The sequence below is a fragment of the Pomacea canaliculata genome, linkage group LG14 (genome assembly GCF_003073045.1).
Source record: "Pomacea canaliculata isolate SZHN2017 linkage group LG14, ASM307304v1, whole genome shotgun sequence".
NCBI classification, from domain to species: Eukaryota; Metazoa; Mollusca; class Gastropoda; order Architaenioglossa; family Ampullariidae; genus Pomacea; species Pomacea canaliculata.
In genome coordinates this window covers 16271451-16290121 of record NC_037603.1, presented here as the reverse complement: position 1 = coordinate 16290121, position 18671 = coordinate 16271451, and the positions used below count along the sequence as shown (strand labels likewise).

Here is an 18671-nt window from a genome sequence, read left to right as displayed (position 1 = left end):
TCATCATCATCTCTCACACGCCCTTCCCATGCATACACTTCTTGTCCATACGCACACACTTAAAGAACTACTGCATGGTTAGTGTGAAAGGCCAGTCTTAGACTATCTTGTTTACTTTCTAAACGAATGAGTCTGGGTTATGTCAAGAAGATCCACCCCAGAATCTGGGCAAATATACCCGTTATGTTTGTGAGCTACGAACCGTGGGGTGGACAAGATAAAGGTGTCAGTCATAGCACAGTACAACTAACATGAGCTTCCAGCATTAAGGACCAAGTAGTCTTCAAGGGGAAGCTGCACCGTCTTCACTTTTATTTCCAAACAACATTAGCACCTCAAAAGATAATTGCATTCACATTAAACGCATACAAACTGGTTTGTATAGACTGTAGACAAGTTGGATGTACAAAGGAATAAAATGTAAGATGTAACTCATTTCCTTTCAGTACAGAACACGCGAGAAAAAAAATGTGAGAAAATATTTTGATCAAATAAGCCTTAGTATGAAAGGAAAATCTCTCTCACACACACATTACTCTCTCCCCTCCATTAAGAAAGTCTACTGACCTTAAATTTTAGTATCTAATGAATTCTATTCAGCACTTTCACCAACTTTCATCAAAGTTTTCCTCTCAAGCGGACGCTACTTTACGACAGGTAACAGTCACACGATTCCGTCTTCTCGGCAGGGATGTGGGTGGAAGTAGCGGTGGGGGTAGCCGGCTGCTCGCGGTCGTCCTCTGCCTCCCTGTACCTGTTATCGTCGCCATCCGCCTCGTCGAAGATATCAAAGACGTAATGCCAGGTGCTGAACTCCACGGCGGCATTAAAGTAGCGATGGTCTAGCAGCTCCGAGTAGCGAGCGACGGGTGAGCTCTCCTCCACTGTGGCATCCTCCTCTTCCGCTTCCTCCTCCGATGCCGAGTGATCCTCGTTTTCTACCTCACATTCCTTTGCTTCTGGCTTCTCTTCTTCTTCATCCTTCTCGTCTTCTTCTTCCTTTTCTTTTTCTTTCAATTGTGAAGCCCTAAAAAATTCCCTGTCAGCTCCCGACTCCATGTCTGAAAAACAGCGATGTTTACAACAATAAGCATCATCATTACTTGCATCAGCTGCCATGGCAGCCGCATCAAGGCTCCTGCCAGCCAAACGGAAGGGTGTCAGACGATCACTTGTGTACGACAGGCGATCGATGTCGTCAAAGGTTGAGTCCATGACATCGTGGGTTGAGGTGCCGACGTCACAGCTGATGACCCCGTGGCGCCTGGCTCTCCAGATCATCAGATGCGGACCGTCGTCGTCTCGTGCCGTCTCCTCATCTACGTCCTCTTCTATCTTCTCTCCGTCGTTGCCCCGGACACCACGAAAGACGCCCATACTGTTCGCGATTCCAGGTGTCATCTCGAAAACATTTTGCGACTGGAGAATGGCATCCCTGTCGAAACGGCAGCACTGCTTTCCCCGGCTTCTGGCTGTCGACATGTGGCATGGCCTGAGGACCTTGTGGCTGTCCCAGGGGACATCGTCGTCAGACGTGCCACAGCCCCTTTCGCAGGCCACCGTCATGTCGGCGGCGTTATCGTTCATGTTTGTGTCGGGCACGACCTCGCACACGACCGTGTCGCTCAAAACGCTCTCGTGCGCTAAACAGATTGGCGCGACGCAGCGAAGCGTTGACCTGAGGGTCAAGTTCGTCTTGTGCGCGCAGGTAGATGAGAGCGGAGGAAATCTGCGCGTCCCCGGCGGGTGACGACGTCTGCACCTGCGAGGCGTCGGGGGAAGGCCACTTCCGGTGTTTGGTGGCCTCCAGCAGCGTTAACACTGAGCCAAGCTCACTCTCGGGGAAATCGAGGTCCCGCAGGATCAGCCTGCAGCAAAATGCAGCAAGGTTCAAAGGTCGTGAATAACTGAGGGAAGGAAGCTTGATGCTGGAGGCAGGCATTTATGGTTAAAAAAAAAAAAATCCCCGAAGTGATAACTGTATGTATGAATTGTAAGAGAGAGGATGTCCAGTAACCAACAGTTGCACTTGTAGCTCAGTAGTCTGCTGATGTAAACATTTGTTTCTGTGAAGAGGGATTTGACGTCTGGCCAATTCAAGTAATTGAGTACCATGAATATACCAACAGGCTAATAATTTAGTAACTAAAATCTTTATTGGTGAAGGATGGACGCATATTGATAATGTTTCATCACGGATATATATATTTAGGAGTTCGTGGTTTCATCATAGGAAAAGCTTCCCGTTTGTATTAGATAAAAATGAAAGTGCCTGCAAAATTTAATGAATGAAACTTGTAATCGTTGTTTTTCAAACACAAGCAACGTTCAAAATTGTATTCCACATTGGACCTATGACGTAACGTTTGGTATATGTGATACAGTGAGTGCTATTCTTCGGTCCTGAAGGTAAGAAAGGTATGAATTAGGAAACAGACCTGTTTATGTGATTTTATATTTCTGACAGACTGAGTGCTTGTTTATACCTGAAGACAAGGGCCACTTCCTCCTCACCCAGCGCCTTGCTCAGCTGCAGCACGTCGTCGAAGTCGTGGCCCTGCTGTCGCATCTTCAAAAGCACGAGCCGGAAAAACACGACAACGTAGTCGTTGATGACGTGGGCTCTGACGTCATCGCGCATCAAGAACTCCAAAAGTAGCACCACCTTTGTCTCCTTCTCCATCTAAACAAGAAACAGTTCGTGTCAAACTTCCCTTGCTCACCACAGCGACAACGACGACTATGCTGCTGAAGACATTTTCTGAAGCACACTTAGTGGGCATGCGTACTCTGAGTCAAAAGCAAAAGAAATAACTCGAAGATTAAGAAAAATGAATATTAAACAATATCACATTGATTTTAAAAAAATGCATATTACACGATATGAATTCAGAGGATATGAATTCTTTCAAACCAGTCTTAAACTACCAAGAAACACTTCTGTCTATATTTTTTACTTTTCCTGGTGTTTTATATATTTGTTCACTTTATTTTTTCTTCTTTTGTTTTTGTTTTGTTTTTTTTCTGCCCAATGAGCGTTCTTCGGAATGGATACTTGCGCACTACAAATCATCATCATAATCATCAATCATCATCATCCATCCATCCTCATCCATCCTCCTCCTCCTCCTCCTCATCATCATCATCATCATCAAATAATCAATCAATCATTAATCAATCATCAATCATCATCAATAAATTCATTTAGCACAGCTTTCATATTCTTCTTTGGGTTTGATTGTTTTTATAAGGTGACGGATTTTACTTTTTAGCACAATGGACATGCGAAAGTTAGGTTTTGCACAAATAAATTCATTTAGCACAGCTTTCATATTCTTCTTTGGGTTTGATTGTTTTTATAAGGTGACGGATTTTACTTTTTAGCGCAATGGACATGCGAAAGTTAGGTTTTGCACATATGCAATTCCTTATCTTTTTGTTATTCACGCAGTTATCGTGAAGGAAATGTCAGCCACAGTTATAAACCCTTATATCTGACACAAGGCTGCTACCACTAGTGTTTATTTTAAGGTTGTACTTATTTATTGTATGGGAAGAGGGCGCGGAATCTTTTGAGATAATTAATACATTCTGCATTGAAAGCCGCGCTAATTTGTAGTCACCACCACCGTCGGTGAATGGAAACTATCTGAAAGGACACAGACCAGTTCGTTGTTCTGGAGTCCTTGCTTCTCCAGCAGTTCCACTCGCTCCATAAGCAGATCGTATTCGGCGCTGAGCCTCGATGTCCGTGCTGTCAGACTATTCAGTCTCTTTTTCAGAATATCAGCGTCTACTTGAAACGGCGCCCGGCTCATGAGGTCCTCACTGCATGGTGAGGGATGCGTTCGCCCTTCTCATCGTCTACCGCAAAATCTACCAACGTCGTCAATATGGCTGCCACCTCCACGGCATGTGACACGTCATCGGTCAATGACCTCATTCAATGACATCAGTCAATGACGTCATTTGAAGGATGACGTATTTGTGGTCTCCCGCGACGGCAAGTCAGGGGTGTATCCTTCCTTATTCAGTGGAACCTCGGTTAACGACCACAATCCGTTCTGGAAAGATGGTCGGTATCCGAAATGTTCGCTATCGGAGGCGTTCACTACCCGAGGTTCCGAGATTTAGTGCGGGTGTTGAAATTTATAGTTCCTCGCAAAAAGCGATATAAAGCGTCATATTTGATAATGTATAATTTGTCTGACCAATAAACAAACTAACGACATATTATTGTAATACTGTGTGTATTAAAAACCGTCGTAACATAATTTGTGACATTCAAAAGTCTACAATGCACTGCAAATTGCAATGCACGTGTACTACTCACAACAAACGTGGACAATGTTTTAAAATACAAGACTTGAAAGAAACTCACAGAAACAGGGGGAGCAATCAAGGGAGTGGCGTGGCTTCTGGTAAAGCAATATTTATTTCCCCTTAAGGACAAACAAAGTGAAACACCCAGAGCGTGTTTCTCCTTCCCTCCATTCTCTTTTGATCTGCTTCTGTGCGCATGTATTGTGCGCTGACAGTCTGGTGGGCATCACTCGGGCCACGCTGGGTATCCTTGCGAGCAGTCTTTAAATTTTGCTTTATTACAGTACATTTGGATAAATAAAAGATCAAAGTCTACAATATACAAAGTATGATTCCATTATTGTAACTTTATTGATATTAGACTTGTATCAGAAATTGCCGGACATCGTCAATTGGGGTTTCTAAACTACTACCACGAAATGAACATTTTTGGACAGACAAAATGTTTGCCAGATTAACTTTAAATCCAGTCACATTCGACTTTTGAATGGGGCTGTGGAATGAATGAGGCTTGAATAGTTTTGTGTATGCAATTGTGTATGAATTTGAATTTTAATCGAGCTGCAACAGAATTGCCCTCTGTGATAAATAAAGTCTTATCTTATCTTATCTTATCTATTTTGGAAAAGAAATGGCTAAGAATGTCTTCCAGCTCTTCTTCCTGATATTCCATGACAATGACAGTTGTACCGTTGTGGAGTCCTCGGATCTTGGACGGCAGTTCTATTTGTGTACAAAAATAAAACAAAATGGCTAAAATATCTTTCTAAAGCATCAAAGGAGGGGGAGGGTAAATGTCCTTGATGACCTTTCATTGTTATTTGATTAGATTTAAATCACTTGACAATTATTCAGTGACAAACAGAGATGATATGCTTCTCGCCTGTCATCAACCCAAAAAGTTTGAGGCACATAAACAGGTTTTACAATGTACAAGTCTAATTACACACAAAGATCCCAATACTACTCCTAATTCCAAGAAAAACATTAAAATTTTGATGTTATAGACATAGCCTTTGTTTTATGAGCATCACTTAATTTCTCAATTGCAAATAGAAGTCTACACACACCAGTCATACAAAAATCTACAGACATATCATTTCAACTTACTGTCATCAGAATCTGCAAGGCACAGGATCAGGATCCTTTTGTTCTGTTGCACTGCATGTGCAATCTCATAACCAACTCCTAACGACGGATTTGAGCATTCAGCCACCAACACTGCGAATAAAATCATCAATTTTTGGAAGCGTATTGATTTCTTAAATATAGTTTCTTCCTGAAGCAATCAACAATTGTATCATATCAAGATCAAACCTTTAACACGAAAGCTAAGGCACATTTTAAAAAATACTGAAGTGTAATCCAAACTATACATATAAGCATTGTATCAAACATGTCTCCATCCCCTCAAACAACTACAAATGTACACAACTCACCGTCACAGTGTTCAAGCGATATCAAATCTTGGTCATGCAGTTCCCTCTCACTCCACTGATTTTTTTCCATGTCTGCAACAATGTATTGTATTGTGAAATTGGAATATTTGGATTTATTACAGTAAGGAAATATGCAACCAACGCGGGGCCACTCTCTAGCTATTTGGGTGAGTTTCTAAATTCTCACTTTCACAAGTCTCGAGCAGCTTGGGCAGACATGTATGTGCGTGTGTTCTGTTTTTATCACTGATCTTTTGAGTTACTTAAAGAAACGGAAGGGAAACCTAGGAACTAAAGAAGAGCAAATAATCCTCATATGAATAAGAAAAAATACTCTATGTTAAAACACCGCTTATCCACAAAATTATACATGGATATCGTTCCCCACTATATGAAAGTTTCTCTAAGGTTGTCCAACCAGTCACCATCAGTAAGATTAGTCCCCTCTCTCTCAAGATTCTGTGGCGTATTTTGAAAGATCCCCTGTATTCAACCGTTGAAGATGACTGGTGAAAGCTAAAGGAAATTGGTACATTTCTAGTTATGTCAATGTGTGTAGTCTGAGCGGGTGAGTTGCTCTTTTGCTACATAAGCGTGTTTCAAACAACAGCCTCTCTGAAACAAGTAATATTTACATTCATCTTCATCAGGATCACCCCAAACTGAGACAATAAGACACCATAATCTTGCAGCTGTTCTACAATTCTTTCATACAGTTCCTTGTATTTTCGACCACCGCCAACACTTTCTGAGAAAAATATGTTCCATTTATGATTCATGGGTTTGTCTTGAAGATTTTTTGAAGATACAGCAACTTGCGTTTTGTTCCCCTGGAATAAAAAAGAGACACTTTAAATTTCACATATTCTCCTTTTGTCAAGAGAGGCATGTTCATTTCTTCTGGTCTTCAAAAACTACAAAAACAGAAATAAAATACTAATCTGATCAAGATCTCTTACAGAATTTTTTTTAATTGATAAATTTATTATCATATATCCCACAAAATCAATTAAACGAAATAAGGTTACCATGGCCTTTAATCCACTATTGATACTAATTAACCGAAGGCTTTATAAATACGTATATTCAAAGAGATCGAGGTTGGCTGGTTGGTTCGCTAAGCAGAAAATTACTTTCACCTTGGGGAGGTTTTGCACTCTGTAGGAGAAGAGATGCTGGGTGAGAAAACCGAGTACCCTGAGTACCCCTGACGGTTATGGGCAAAATGCAGAATTAACAAATTATATAGCTAGACAGAGCAATCTGAGAAAATTTCCTTCTTTGCGTCCCTTGGAGTGTTGTGTGTGTGTGAGAAAGAGAGAGACATTTGTGATAAGATATGCCTGATTCACCTGAAACAGTGTCTGAGAGGTAGAGAGAGAATTTGAGAGGGAGTGGGAGGTAAGCAGGCAGACGTTATTTAAAAACTGGCAAAGAGACAAGATCCAACATTTTTAGAAAACTGCCTCAAAATGTCGGAATTGTCAGTCGGCTCAGAGTAATATCAGCTTCCTAGTAAACATTTTACAATTATTTTGCTTGTTTCAATTTTTATATCTGCTTTTTTCTGCACTGTCGTAATATCGCATTTTTCTGTCTCGACTCTAAACGATAGGACACGCTCTTCTCCATCCTCTCGCTACACCTCCGTATCGCGCTTTCTATAGCCCTCGATCTGTCTCATCCAACAAGCAAGCACAGAAAGAGAACAATTAACTGAGATCGTGGAGTTTATCAGTGACAATCATGTAGACCCCAGCTAACTACAGCTAGTAGATGGTCATTCCCCCCGTGCCAGTCGCGGAGGGGGATTTCTGAGATATTTAAAACTTCTCTCGTGAGTCACCTTGCGTGGACACTGGTCATTTGAATTTATTAATGCAAGACTTTCATTGCCAGACAGAAAAGTTCATCTTATGTGATTATACATAGACCATCACCGAATACCACAAATTGACTAACAACATATTTCTGTCAGAATGGTATGACCTGCTTGACCACTACAACACGTGCGTTTGGTGGCATATCATCTATTGCTTTACGTTCTACTCTTGTACCTCTTTATTATGTTGTTCAGTGTGCCTATACATACCTCACTGCATGTATACTGGCTGTTATCTTTCATTTATCAATATATTGGTCTGTGCAGAAAGTGCGATCTATCTTGCGTTAAAAATTCACATTATTATTATTACCAGACTTCTATGATCTGATGAAGTCTGTGGTCCCTACGGTCAGCGAAATGTTTGGGACCTGTTGCAATATAAAGCGCACGTTTACACTTTGTTAGGAGGTTGTTTATCATGTGTGTTAAATTTTAGAAAATGGGAAAGTCAGTAAAATAAAACTGACAATAAGCACTGACACACCACCTTAATTCGGTCATCCGAATGCCAGTTAATATAAATTGTGATCATAATGATGATGAGAAAGAGTGACCGCACATGCAACATTCTTTGTGAAAGATATTGTAGAATATGACTTACGTGCTTTCAGATGTCCAATATTATGGAGTCTAATAATATGCGGTACTGTTATTTATAATTGGGACTGATTCAAGCAATAAACATCCGCCTGGTTCTACATTGTGGTTCTGATTTATAATTAGGACTGACTCAAACCACGGACTGCTGGCAGACGACTTTTTTTTTCCTTCTAGTTAACTATTAAAACGAGGCATATCTACTACAAAGTTTCCAGTTTAGTCACATTCTTTAATTGTTTAGGCTCGCCCAGACTAACAGCGGAGAACTTTGCAAGAGGCTATGTTGATACTGGCAGACAGCAATCCACTTATATACACGTCCGTGCTCAAACACAATCAAGTTGTTACTGTTTATTGTATCCTGGATCGTGAAACAGGTCAAACAAGCATTTTAAACACACTGGGCTTCTATTATTAAATCTGCTCTAGGTTAATGTTTTTTTTTGCCCTTTGCTTTATAAAATGCACAAGTAGTTTATTCCAGGTGTTATTAGTAGTAATAATTCTTTAGCGAAGACTAGTAAATTTTAGTGCAGCCATGTAGCTTTTTTCATAATCACAGTTATTAAGAAATAAATTTATAAACCTCATCGTAAAATAAATCTTTTAGCAAAGACAGGTAAATTTTGGTGTGGTGTTATAACACTCACTTTTTCACAATCACAGATATTAATTAAGAATTAATTTTATAAGAATTATTTTCAATAAAGTTCACAACTTTTTATAAATTATTCATGTGTGTGTGTGTGTCTTTTTACCTCAGCATAAAATCTGCTCTGCAGGCGCATTCAAAATAGTCACCAAAATGCTGAGTCCTGCGGCAGAATTTAACTCCTCAAGGTTGTGTCCTCTCTCCCTTATTCCTGTATTGTCTTCAGTAACAACTATATTTTATTTCTGAATCTACTCTGATGAAACTTTTTGACGACACTAGCAAGTCCATCATGAAAACCAATTAATGAGAATGCAAACTGCCAGAAGGCTGATCCTATGATAGCATGGTGCAGTAACACTAGTCTCCAGCTATGTGTTTCTAAGAGGAAGGAGATGGTGCTTGACTTCTGCAGAATGAGTAACCCCATGGAACCTAACCCACGGACAGGCCTTGAATTAGGAAGACCTTTTTCAGTTTACAGGAATCATCTCTGTGTGCAAAGGGAGGTAATTGTTGTGCCCAGATGGATATATCAAGTTTGTATAGTGGCCTAAATTGCAAGTGTATGATGATGATTGTCAAGAACATGATGGTCAACACTCAGGCATGTTCTTCATACAATGCTACCAGGTGAAATGAATCTTTTTTTCTTATGTCATCATTTCAGCAACAGACGCAAAATAAAAGTAAGATTAGAGATGTGGCATATCATTTAATCTAAATTATGCCAGGTCAGCTATTGTTTCCTTAAAGGTTTGAGAAAAAGTTCTTTAGCAAGTCTGGGATGTCTCCTTCCTTGTAGTCTTTAACAACAAATGAGGTGCCATTTTCTGCTCCTCGAATCATTGCTGATAGCGCTGAAATAAAACACAAAATTGTGTCTTTACAACTGTAGGTGAAAACAGTTTAAACAACATTGGAACTTCCAGATATAAATGTTTCAGTCCATTTCTCTAAAACATATTTGTATCTTAAAATATAATATACACTTGACTCATAATGACTGAGGTAGACATGATTAGATGAATGGATAAATACTAGATATACAGATTACGCTACATTGTTTTTCTTCAAAGGTATGATACAGTGTGAATGACCAGAGAATATCAAACACAGCATTATGCTTGCATTTTTTTTCAAGTCCACAAGAACTTCTTCTCTCATTATAGTAGAGATAATCTTTTTCCTCTTCTGTTTGCAACCACCTTTCCCCACTGACCCCCCCAAAAAAAACCCCAAGGTTTTGATGCTAGGGATATTATTGACACTTTTGTTTGTATTAGCTACTATATTTTTAGGTGAGCTCATTAAATATATTGAGCTTTTTATGCAAATAACATATTACACTTATTAATGATTTATCTAATGATATAGGAAAACAATGGCACTTACATTTCCCAGAATCTGGACGAAACAGACAAAGAATTTTCTTGTTGAGTGCAAAAGCCTGCCCTATCTCATAGCCAACACCTAGAGATGGTTGTGTGCATTCTGCCACAAGGACTGGACAAAGAAATACGTTTTTTAAAAATAATTTAAAATTCTCAAATTTTAAAAATGCTTACAATACAAAGTTGACTATGTAAAATGTAACCAGTTTTAATGTATAACAATAACAATGTTAAAACAATAAATATGCAAACCAGTAAAAACTCTTTATACCAGATGGACTATTCATACTTGTACACAGCTATGGCAGGAATGTTCAAAGCAGAAAGTGATTAAAATACACCTAGGAAAACTCTGTATAGCCTGTGATTCTACATTCATAAACTTGCATAACTTCAAAATAGTATAAAATTACATGAAATGACAGGAATAACTTACCATCAGATTCTTGCATCCAGTTCATATCTCTGTCATGAATCTGTTTGTCTGTTGTATCTACTTCTCCTGGAAACAATAAACTCTTGAAATTAGATTGTGTATCAGATAATGTAATGTCCAAGATGGTTCCTCTATTAAAATGAATTCAAAATATTTCATGACAGTGACTCTGGGGGAAAATAATGACTATATTTCTAATAACTACTTCGGTATGTTGGAAAGTATTGTCATATTACATTTGATAACATTGGACAGGTAAGCAGTAAAATATATTAAATATTGATAAGATACATTGTCGTAGATGCACTCTCTTTCTTTCTCTCTCTCTCTCTCTCACACACACAAACACATGTTTATAGAACCATATATTGGAAGCAAATTTCTTTAACCTTTCTCAAGGTCTGGATTTCCAACATGCTCTGTGAAGACATGGCCATATTGTTGTAGTTGTTTAATTATACGTTCATATAACGCAGCATCCTGGCGACCACCTCGGATACTCCCAGCAAAGTAGATTTTAAAGCTCATTATACTGAAGTGTGTTAGAATGTCATCAGATGTATCTGCTTGCATTACACAAAGATGCTTCAAGAACGACTTGTAAATGCATAAAACTTGTAAACAATTAAATCTGTTAACTTCATTACAATGAAATACTATACTCAACTGGCAATTCAATTCTTAATTAATTATAAGATAATTATGAAAAAATTATTAGTACGACTGCACTAAAATTTGCTCCATCTTTGCTAACAGAATTACTATATTAATAAAGAAATATCTGTAATAATCTACTGATAAATGCACGGGCCAGAAACAGATATAGGAAATAATGAGCATTAGAAACACGACATATTTACAATGATTGTTTGAATTTGTCGTAAACCTTTATGAATTGTTTATCGGCACAAAACAACTGCATATATGGAACTCAGCAGCTGAGCAAAGGTTAATTGGTCAAAAGTTCACTGTCAGCAGAATTGAATATACCGCTAATTGACAGGAGCTAATTGTATCTGCACTTTTTATGTATAATATATTCCCAACATCACTTAGACCACAGGCAGTGGAATAAAAATACTTATTCTAAACAATCTAGCTTGCCTGAAAATATACAAAAATATAGACTATATATATATATATACGTACCTCGAATAATCTGTTATAGTTGCAGAGAGATCTTTTGCACTCAATACTGATATCAGTGACCGCAGGATTCAAATCTTTGAAACTTCCCTAGCAGCATGGCAAATAGGTCCCATCTGGGTCCCATAAAGATTGTCCCATATGATCTCGAAAATCCGGTTCTGACTGGATCTCCTAATACAAGCAACTACTTTTAGCCAATGGCATACGTGCACAGCGACCGAGGCCGCCATTTTCAAATTTTTTTTTCTGTTCGCCATTTTGTTCTTCTGCAGCTGATCGGAAATTTAAGTGTTCTCCAGGATCAAATTGCAAGCAGCATTCGACTGTTCAACAATACAGTACGTTTATCTAACTTATACATACTCTAAATTAAATATACTAGTTATTTATTAATTCCAACAATGTTCAAATTTAATGCAGATCAATACCACGTTCATAGGAGAAGGATTATAGAGCACACGTTCAGAAATACATGAAAGCAATAAATGCAGAAGTTTTCAAGAAAGAAGTAAAGGCAGGCTCAGCAGTTCTGAACCCTAGCAATTTGATAATTCTTTAGTCGTAATTAATGATGCAGAGAATTCGGAGCTGTCAGAATTTCCTCCAGTAACTTGTGATTACGATTTAACTGGCGATATTTCGATATTAGCATCCATTCGCGATGGGTTTCAGCTTCGCAAAATCTAGATCAGGATCAAAACGAAACACCTCTCCCCAAGCATCCCAGAACACTGTTGAAAACCCCCCCAAAAGTTAAACATTAGATCTGTAGAAAATAGTTCTGGATATTATTTTCACCTTGGACTTAAAGAATCTCTGTCTAAATCTAGTCTGGTTGGATTATCATAAAAGTACGTTCTTAAGAAAAATTAAGGTAACACTTCAACACATTTTGATCTGTCATTATCAATTTGAATTGTTCTAGAAGATCTTCTATCTTGTTCAGCTACTTTTTAATAATTTCTTGAAAAGGGGGTAAATTCATTGGTACAAGGGGGTTTTACCGCCTTTAGCCTTTAGGAGGGAAAGAAATGTACTGGGCTATGTAGTGTTTAACACCTGCATTTGAACTATCAGTGCAAATATGCTATACACATACATATTTTATTTATGTTTGCTTTACATATTTATTTAACAGTGATGTTTACAAAGAAATAGGCTTTGCATATTTAGGATAAAATGCCTACAAACTGCATGTTGTTTCAGCAGATGGCCTTATTCCATGTTGTTGAATTTTTGGAAGAAGCAGAAGGTTTAAAGGGACCAGTAGCTGTAATTTCAGACAGCTGGCTGCTAGCATTTTTAAAGATTCCAGTGGTCGCAGGATGTGCAACTGGCCACCAAAATCAGCAAGCTTCATTATTAAACACCAGATTCCTCATGGCCCATGCATCCAGTTTGCCTGCACAAGTCATTAAGTAAGTGCAATTTTTTAATTCATAATGAATTTATATCAGAAAGAAAATTTATGAAGCGTGTGAGCATTGTGAAAATGACTGCTATACCATTATGTACTGCAGGAAAAAGGAAGGAGATAAAAAGATGATGTCTGGACTGTTGGAACACTGTAGCAGGTACTGTAACTTTGGTTATTATGCTGCACTATAAAAGTGTAGTATTGTTAAAGGGAAATGTATGATATACTTTTGGTCTGGATTGGTGAAATTTAATTTGGCTACTTTTTAATATTTCCATGAAGGTAACTACCAAGCAGCTAGCCAAATCTGCGAGAGACTGAAAGAAATGTCGCAGGTGGAGAGTGATGACACAAATACTCCCAATCAAACAAAAAGGCCACGGATAACTCCGATTAGATTTCGGTCTGTTTTCATTTTCTCTTCTTAATTTTAGGGATCTTTTTGGACATTGTAAGGACACAAGGCTGTGTCAATTTCCTGGTAAAATAGCATACTTAAAGTGATAAACAAATTTTTTCTTAATAAAATTTTCTTTAAAAAAAATAAAGTTTTTAAACAACATATCAACAGCTTATAGTTTTAAATTTACTGAGCTTAATAAGTTTATGCAAATATATTCATTTGACACAGGGATGCACAGCTAACAGACATCGAAGGAGAGAAGAATGCCGAGGAATCACTATGTGATGACCATTCAATGCAGCAGTGTCCACCACCATTGCCATACTCTCTGCCGCCAGTAGTTGTCAGCCCTAGGGTGTCCCCAAGTAGCAGCTATCGACAAAGTACTATTTCACCTTTGCCTTCACATCTCCAACACTCATTCTCAGGTTTTCGTCCTGCCAGCATAGGGACCCAAAACCCCTTGGAAGGTAATTTGAAGTCATTTTGTTTATAATCATTTTAAAAGTTTGTTTTTTCTTACCCTCGGCCAAGACTTATTAACAGTGTTTTTGTGAAATATAGCCAGAAGTGGAAAATCTCAGCCTTCTTTTGCCATAGTGAAAACAAAAAATTGAAATACATATGGATCAGATATCAAATAGATATATGACAAATGGGAAAAGCAACCAAGAGTAGTGATATTTTCCAGGCATTGGGAATTATAGCGAAGCCAGCAAAGATCACATCTTATATGTTTTCTGCTATTGTGTTCGTTGGTTCCAGCTCAACTAGAGAAACTTGGGAAAGCAGCAGCTGTCTCTTGTGGAAGAGATGAGAGATGATATAAAATATGTGAAAAGGAGGCTCGCAAGGATGGAGAAACAACACCAGGAAAAGGAGGTGACAGGAGGAAAACTGCAAGAGGGGTTCCAGTTTCCCTTACAATCTTCAGAGGATGTTGACCGTCTGGAGTGGGATTGGAAGACTGACCCAGGAAAACGGACACACTCAGTATGTGCTGTATTCTGATTTGTTAGTAGGAGGAGTCAAATCTATTTCTGCTATTCCCTTTAAAGGTTTTTATAGCATTTTATTTTATAGAACAAATGACATGTCTGCAGTACTAAAAAGTAACAAAGGCATTGTTATGCTGGCATGGATTACAGCTGATAATAAATTTTCTGTAACAACTTCAGCTTGGTTACAGAGAAAAATGGGAAACTTTCTTAATGGTTTTCATGCATATTTTGGTCTTATAATACTAGTTCTCATAACATGTATCATGATACTGCCCACAGCAACTTTTATTTTAAAAAATGATGTATGCTTATTATTGTCTGTTTCCAGGAATGCCATTTGGCAATGGGTGGAATATTCACTTTAAAGCACGTGGTGAGGAGCACACTATCTGTGCTATTTTCAACTGACTCAGCCCAGTGTTACAGCTTCAATGGTCTGAAAGAGAAGAAGGGACTCAAGAACCACTCCTTTACTTTACAAACAGTTCAGGGTAAGGATTTAAATATTTGACTGTTTTCATGAGATTTAAAAAAAACATTACAGGGAGACAACTCTAGCATGGCGAACATTTCCTACCTCATTTCATTGTGATTCAATTACATTGCAAAATTAAAAATATGGACACATGTTTATGCAGAGTCTAGTCCTTTAATCATCTGGTTAACTCTGTGTAGAAAGGAATGAACACAACAATTGAGAGATATCTTTACAGTTCGCATGTATTGGGATTTTAAAAAAAATCAGTATATGTCCAGAGTTTGCCTGCCTAAAGAAATTCTAATGCAGTTCCACTTGTAGTTCCTTTCTGATTATAACGCTTAAAATTGTTATGGCACTTTACATATCTATATGATTTGCTTCTACCTTCCTTTTTTTTTTCTCATTATATTCTGTATTTTAGGGTCGTGACCTGCAATTAAGTGATTACTTTTTATGCCGATCTCATATTCTTATATTTGTTCTATTTTTAGATGCTGCAAGAAAAAGTTATCCTGAAGCTACATATGCTGACCTGCAGGTGCATACATCAATTTGGTTAACTGGTGCTCGGGATTGAGAGAATAGCAGAAGGGAAGGGGCTGAGCACAGCCTGTACAAGTCAGTAAATTGTTATGGGGTGGACGACGAGTAAAGCTGTACAACTTTATCTGCAGAAAAAAAACTGTTAGGTTTCGCGAGATTTTTTTTGTATCAGCTATTTATAAAAGTACAAGCTTTAAATTTGCATATGTTTTTTAAATGGTTGTAGTTATTACCAGAAGCTGCAATCCAGCCTGAAACCGTTTTTATTTAATTTCGTGGATTTTATTTATAATAAGAAATGTCTGTTGAAGCTTAAATCACTCCCTTTTGAAAGCAATTCAGTTCATGCTCATTATTTGATATATTGTAATAGATCTTTGAGCCTTTTCTTTGGGAAAAATCTAATTGATGTAAAACTGCAGTTTAATTTTAATGGTTTTGTCAGTGGATACATGTTTTTGCTTCTTCTTCAACTCATAATCAAATAACGAGTGTTGCATTAACATGTCATGAGAAAATATTTTTTATGCATTTAAATGGGACAATGCTTCACAAATTAAATATTGTAAATTATTTTTTTAATTACCTTGCTTTTTATCCTTATTTTCACAGACATTTTAACTTCAATAAACGTCAGTAAACGACAAATCATGTTTTTGTTTTTTTTTGTGTGTAACATTTTGCATTTTTTGTGCACTTTTTTGCTGCTTAATTAATGTAATCATGGCAAAACACTCCTTATTAATCCATTTGTTTGGCATTTATAAGGTTATTTTGATGTATTTGATATTATTGGTATTTTTAGGAATTTTGGCATATCGTGATTTACATTGTTGTCAATCAGGATATGTCAAAATACCTAAAAATACCAATAATATCATCAAGAATTCAACTGGGATTTATCTGGGATCTACCCGGTGTTTACACGGAAAAACACATATGGGTCCCATGCTTTGCCCGTTTTTCACTTTCGGCCTGGTACCCATATGGGTTTGGCAGATGAATCCCATATGGGTACCGCTTTCAATGCTACTAGGGATTACGTAAAAAAGGAGGGGGGGGGGGTACTGCACGCACGCACGTACACAGTATCACAACACGCTGCTTTATTGTTAAAAGGCAAAGCAGCATTAAATAAGAAAAAACAAATTAAAGAATGACTCCCCGGCTAACGCATTCACAAGAAATGTGATAAACGTTATAATCATATAAATCATATTAATCAAGGTTGGCAAGTCAGTGTGCCAAAAAAACTGCGTCTTCGGTGATTTCTATTAATGAACTCCATTGCAATCTCGTCCAGATTAAGCAGATCAACCCTCTCTTTAAATACAAGCATGAGACAGTTATTCAAGCGCGTTTGTGTCATGGAACTTCTCAGGTATGTTTTTGTTTGTTTTAAGGAAGAAAAACTGCGTGGAAAAACAAAAGTAAAGATTAATTAAGCCTACTCACCCAACGGCTCGTGACACGCTTTGTTCTATCTCACAACAAACGCGGGGAAAATACGCTGGTTGCTGGAACCCTCTTCTAGACACCGCGCCAGTTCCAGCGACAGTACACACAGCACGTGGCAAACCCCCGACTACTCCCAGAGACGGGCACAGGTCTCTCCACCACCGCAAAAACTCCTCTTCCGCCCCGCCGTCCTCCCAGTCCTGTGTGGCAGGTTTCTATAGGCTTCGAGAAACCTCCAGAACCTTTCCCTACCCACAGGGCCCAGCGTCCGCGAGATAATACACGTTACAAAGAGGCACAGCCCTATACCTGAACTCGGAGTCCGCACACCCTGGGAAAATAGCCCCATCCACCCCAAAGAGAATCAAAGAGACCAGAGAGAAAGGGACGCAAGGCTACCCTATAATTAAGGGCCATAAACTGGCCAGACCACCGTGGCCAGGGGACGAAACTAGGGTGGGAATAGCCGCAGGGCCACCCCTTCCTCGCTCCGCTACCCGACGGTGCTGAGCCAGCGATGCGACACGTTCTATGGCCATCTACCAAAACACGGACACATATATACAAACCAAACAGTATAACACAGATAACTTATGTTGAGTACCAGCCACAGTCGTTGATGATAAAAGAGTGCCCTTGTGTAGTTTTAGAAATGTTACTTGCACTTCCCCCTGAGTCGTAGATTGCAATAATACCAGTCTCTCTGTCTGTAAAGAAAACTACCAATATAGGGACTCGGAGTCTTTGCCTTACTTAGGTGAAGTCAAAGCCGTCAATTCGCACTAAACCGTTGGTGTCTAGTAAGATCCCAGATAGCATGGAAACATTATAAAAACGTTTAAAAATGGTTTACATGGTTTTAATAAGGTTTAGGTTTTATATGAAACATTTTAGAAACATTTTTTAAAAATTTACCAAAAAACATTTTAAAATGAAACATGTTTAAAACATTTTTAAAGTGTTAGAAAATAAACCATTTAAAACCTAAATGTTAAATAAATGTTTTATAAACATGTAAAAGTTAACGTCTATCACTGCGCGTCATAAGCCCGCTGATGACGAAATTTTTTAAAACACCTCAAAATTTTATTTGCGTACCTTTGCGGCGTAGATACTGACAATCCTCACAAGAAACATTTTAAATACTTTGCTATATATTTTCTTATCACTAGGTTTGATATTCTAAAATCATTCGCAGTTTATAAAACATCTATGCTACGTAACTAAATATTTCCTATTCTCGTTGTTGTGTGTACTCCCATGATTCCACGCGGCGCGAAATTTTGTGCTGCTTACGACACGCGTGCTTTGCGAAAAACATTGGGCTGTAAAACGCTTATATACCGTGTTCTAGTACAACACAGATTTAATGTATGCTTATTAGGTGTGATTTGTCAAACAAAGTTTTCGTTTTGAATAGTGCGCTCGTACATAATCTAAGACGTTAAGGCAACTGATGTCCAAATCATGTCGTCCTACTGGACGAAGCG

The 18671-nt window shown here is 38.3% G+C and overlaps 3 protein-coding genes and 1 long non-coding RNA gene across 9 annotated transcripts; 1 reads left to right on the top strand and 3 right to left on the bottom strand.

Moving 5' to 3' along the window:
* Nucleotides 1-287: 287 nt before the first annotated feature.
* Nucleotides 288-3942, bottom strand: LOC112555100. Its single transcript, XM_025223305.1, has 3 exons — nt 3666-3942; nt 2487-2683; nt 288-1868 (listed from the first exon to the last, which is right to left on the bottom strand). Exons 1-3 carry the CDS (start codon nt 3816-3818, stop codon nt 1577-1579), a joined length of 642 nt encoding a protein of 213 aa, XP_025079090.1. The 5' UTR covers nt 3819-3942; the 3' UTR covers nt 288-1576.
* Nucleotides 3943-4650: 708 nt separating this feature from the next.
* On the bottom strand, nt 4651-8380 carry LOC112555101. Of its 2 annotated transcripts, none has more exons than XR_003097405.1 (5): nt 8249-8380; nt 6398-6592; nt 5763-5834; nt 5434-5544; nt 4651-5046 (listed from the first exon to the last, which is right to left on the bottom strand). It is a non-coding gene; the product is annotated as an uncharacterized LOC112555101 (long non-coding RNA). The 2 variants fall into 2 exon arrangements; XR_003097406.1 differs by lacking the exon at nt 8249-8380 and adding an exon at nt 7958-7976.
* A 1214-nt stretch (nt 8381-9594) lies between these two features.
* On the bottom strand, nt 9595-11963 carry LOC112555173 (putative 2'-deoxynucleoside 5'-phosphate N-hydrolase 1). Of its 5 annotated transcripts, none has more exons than XM_025223430.1 (5): nt 11879-11963; nt 11119-11295; nt 10730-10795; nt 10295-10405; nt 9595-9759 (listed from the first exon to the last, which is right to left on the bottom strand). In XM_025223430.1, the coding sequence occupies exons 2-5, from the start codon at nt 11255-11257 to the stop codon at nt 9650-9652; spliced, it is 426 nt and encodes a 141-aa protein (XP_025079215.1). In that variant the 5' UTR covers nt 11258-11295; nt 11879-11963; the 3' UTR covers nt 9595-9649. The 5 variants fall into 5 exon arrangements, with proteins under 5 accessions (XP_025079215.1, XP_025079214.1, XP_025079218.1 ...); XM_025223429.1 differs by having other exon boundaries at nt 11119-11292; XM_025223433.1 differs by having other exon boundaries at nt 11119-11261.
* A 1217-nt stretch (nt 11964-13180) lies between these two features.
* LOC112555916 lies at nt 13181-15934 on the top strand. The gene is made up of 4 exons (XM_025224499.1): nt 13181-13698; nt 13927-14691; nt 15028-15190; nt 15672-15934. Exons 2-4 carry the CDS (start codon nt 14512-14514, stop codon nt 15755-15757), a joined length of 429 nt encoding a protein of 142 aa, XP_025080284.1. The 5' UTR covers nt 13181-13698; nt 13927-14511; the 3' UTR covers nt 15758-15934.
* Nucleotides 15935-18671: the final 2737 nt, after the last annotated feature.

Coding starts and splice junctions, on each gene's coding strand:
- LOC112555173 (XM_025223430.1), bottom strand. CDS start 11,257: ATGAGCTTTAAAATCTACTTTGCTGGGAGTATCCGAGGTGGTCGCCAG. Junction 10,796..11,118: donor AAATCCAGACCTTGAGAAAG/GTTAAAGAAATT, acceptor TATTGTTTCCAG/GAGAAGTAGATACAACAGAC. Junction 9,760..10,294: donor TCGTCCAGATTCTGGGAAAT/GTAAGTGCCATT, acceptor GTTTTATTTCAG/CGCTATCAGCAATGATTCGA.
- LOC112555100 (XM_025223305.1), bottom strand. CDS start 3,818: ATGAGCCGGGCGCCGTTTCAAGTAGACGCTGATATTCTGAAAAAGAGA. Junction 2,684..3,665: donor GACTCCAGAACAACGAACTG/GTCTGTGTCCTT, acceptor TTTCTTGTTTAG/ATGGAGAAGGAGACAAAGGT. Junction 1,869..2,486: donor GAAGTGGCCCTTGTCTTCAG/GTATAAACAAGC, acceptor ATTTTGCTGCAG/GCTGATCCTGCGGGACCTCG.
- LOC112555916 (XM_025224499.1), top strand. CDS start 14,512: ATGAGAGATGATATAAAATATGTGAAAAGGAGGCTCGCAAGGATGGAG. Junction 14,692..15,027: donor CAGGAAAACGGACACACTCA/GTATGTGCTGTA, acceptor GTCTGTTTCCAG/GAATGCCATTTGGCAATGGG. Junction 15,191..15,671: donor TACTTTACAAACAGTTCAGG/GTAAGGATTTAA, acceptor TTCTATTTTTAG/ATGCTGCAAGAAAAAGTTAT.